The sequence below is a fragment of the Cicer arietinum genome, chromosome 6 (assembly GCF_000331145.2).
Source record: "Cicer arietinum cultivar CDC Frontier isolate Library 1 chromosome 6, Cicar.CDCFrontier_v2.0, whole genome shotgun sequence".
Classification (NCBI taxonomy): domain Eukaryota; kingdom Viridiplantae; phylum Streptophyta; class Magnoliopsida; order Fabales; family Fabaceae; genus Cicer; species Cicer arietinum.
In genome coordinates, this window is record NC_021165.2 from 22,380,775 (window position 1) to 22,382,605 (window position 1,831).

The following is a 1,831-nucleotide window of genomic DNA, read 5'->3' on the forward strand; positions in this document are numbered from 1 at the left end:
TAGTTTCTGTAAAAATATTTGATTGAATTTCATCTATGTAATATCAGAAAAATTATTTTTAATCAAATGGACATTATAAAAACGTTAATTGACAAAAGAAAACATAGACAAAACGTTTAAATATATTTTTGATATATATAAATATAACAATTTTTAATTATAGTCATATAAAAATATTTGTTTAGATTTTATTCTTGTAATATTCAAAAACTTTATTTTTTTATTTGTAACGTCAAATGGACGTTACAAAAACGTGAATATAATAAATAAAGAAAAAATATAGATCAATTATATGATTCCAATAAGAATATTAATTTAAATATTGAAATAATTTGTAGCACCCACCGATAGATATTTTCCTTCAAATTTCATCGACACAATAATAAGATAGCAAAATAATTTGACATACTTGTATAACAAAATCACAAAAATATTTTAAAATTTATTATTTCCGATTGGATGACGCCGTAAATCATGATTTTTAAACTCAAAATTTCTTGTCGGTGTAGTGTAGTTGTTAAACTATATTCTTTTTTTTTTTTGTTGAAAAAAACCAAAATATTTTCTACCAACACTACCTAACAATTGACCAACTCCTCAATGACAAAGAAAGATACTTCTTGTTTTTTTTTTTATAAAAAAAAAAAAAGAAAGTTCTTTATTTATAGAAACAATTACACTACACGAAACCTGCAAAGAAACCATCGAACATGTCAAAGCAAAATGCGATAGTGATGGTGCTTATAATAAGTGCTATGGTTCCACAAATTCAAAGCGTGAATTTGAAAGCAGGGAATTGGGGTACAAGTTTGGAAACAAAGAACAACGAAACAGTGACAAACCTTCAGTTCTATTTCCACGACACGCTAAGCGGGAAAAACCCAAGCGCCATTAAGGTTGCCGAACCTATAGATAAGAGCAAGTCATTCAGTACACTGTTCTGTAACATTATGATGGCGGATGACCCGTTAACCGAAACATCTGACCCGAACTCCAAGTTAGTGGGCCGGGCCCAAGGTTTGTATGGTTCGTCCTGTCAAGAAGAGTTTGGGCTGCTTATGGCTCTAAGCTACTCATTTGTAGACGGCCCATACAACGGTAGCTCGTTTACGGTTGTTGGAAAAAACTCTATTATGAACCCCGTTCGTGAGATGGCCGTTGTTGGTGGCACGGGACTTTTCCGCATGGCACGTGGTTACGCCATCGCTCAGACTCATTGGTTTGATAACAGTGGCGATGCTATTGTTGGCTACAACGTCACTCTCGTTCATTAACTTTACTTTTTAACAGTACTTTAATTAACCGCTTTTTCTGGGGCTTAGTCCCTTTTGTTAACGAAATAAATAAAATAAGAAACTTTACGGCAGATAAGATACAAATACAACATCTGATAATTAAAAATATTTTATTTTATCTCTAAGTTTAAGTTTTGTTTTGTTTTAAATAATGTTACTTTAAAAAAAAATATATTAACTGCTTTTCTTTCACTTTCCTATTACTATCATTATGTTGGTTGTGAACTATTTTCACTTTCCTATTAATATGTGGTTGTGAACGTATCTTATAAGGTTTGTCGGATCCATCAATGTATGTTTTATTTTTTTTCCCTTTGTTCTTCTCCAAACGAATAGAGCTTTTGTGGTTTTTGGGCTGTGGATGTGGTGACTTATTATTAAGTTTAAATGTGCAATTATTTTTTTTAAATCCAAAATATATATATTTGCCTCAAAAAATAAAAATAATTTGTTTAGATTTATGTTAAATGCAAACGTTTTAATACGGCTAATAACTAATAATTTAAAATTTAAAAATATATAATTAATCTTCTAAA

At 29.9% G+C, this 1,831-nt stretch overlaps 1 protein-coding gene across 1 annotated transcript; it reads left to right on the forward strand.

Annotated features, from left to right (window-relative positions):
* Positions 1-669: 669 nt before the first annotated feature.
* Positions 670-1,610, forward strand: LOC101489001 (dirigent protein 23-like). Its single transcript, XM_004505712.4, has one exon. It carries the CDS (start codon positions 711-713, stop codon positions 1,272-1,274), a length of 564 nt encoding a protein of 187 aa, XP_004505769.1. The 5' UTR covers positions 670-710; the 3' UTR covers positions 1,275-1,610.
* Positions 1,611-1,831: the final 221 nt, after the last annotated feature.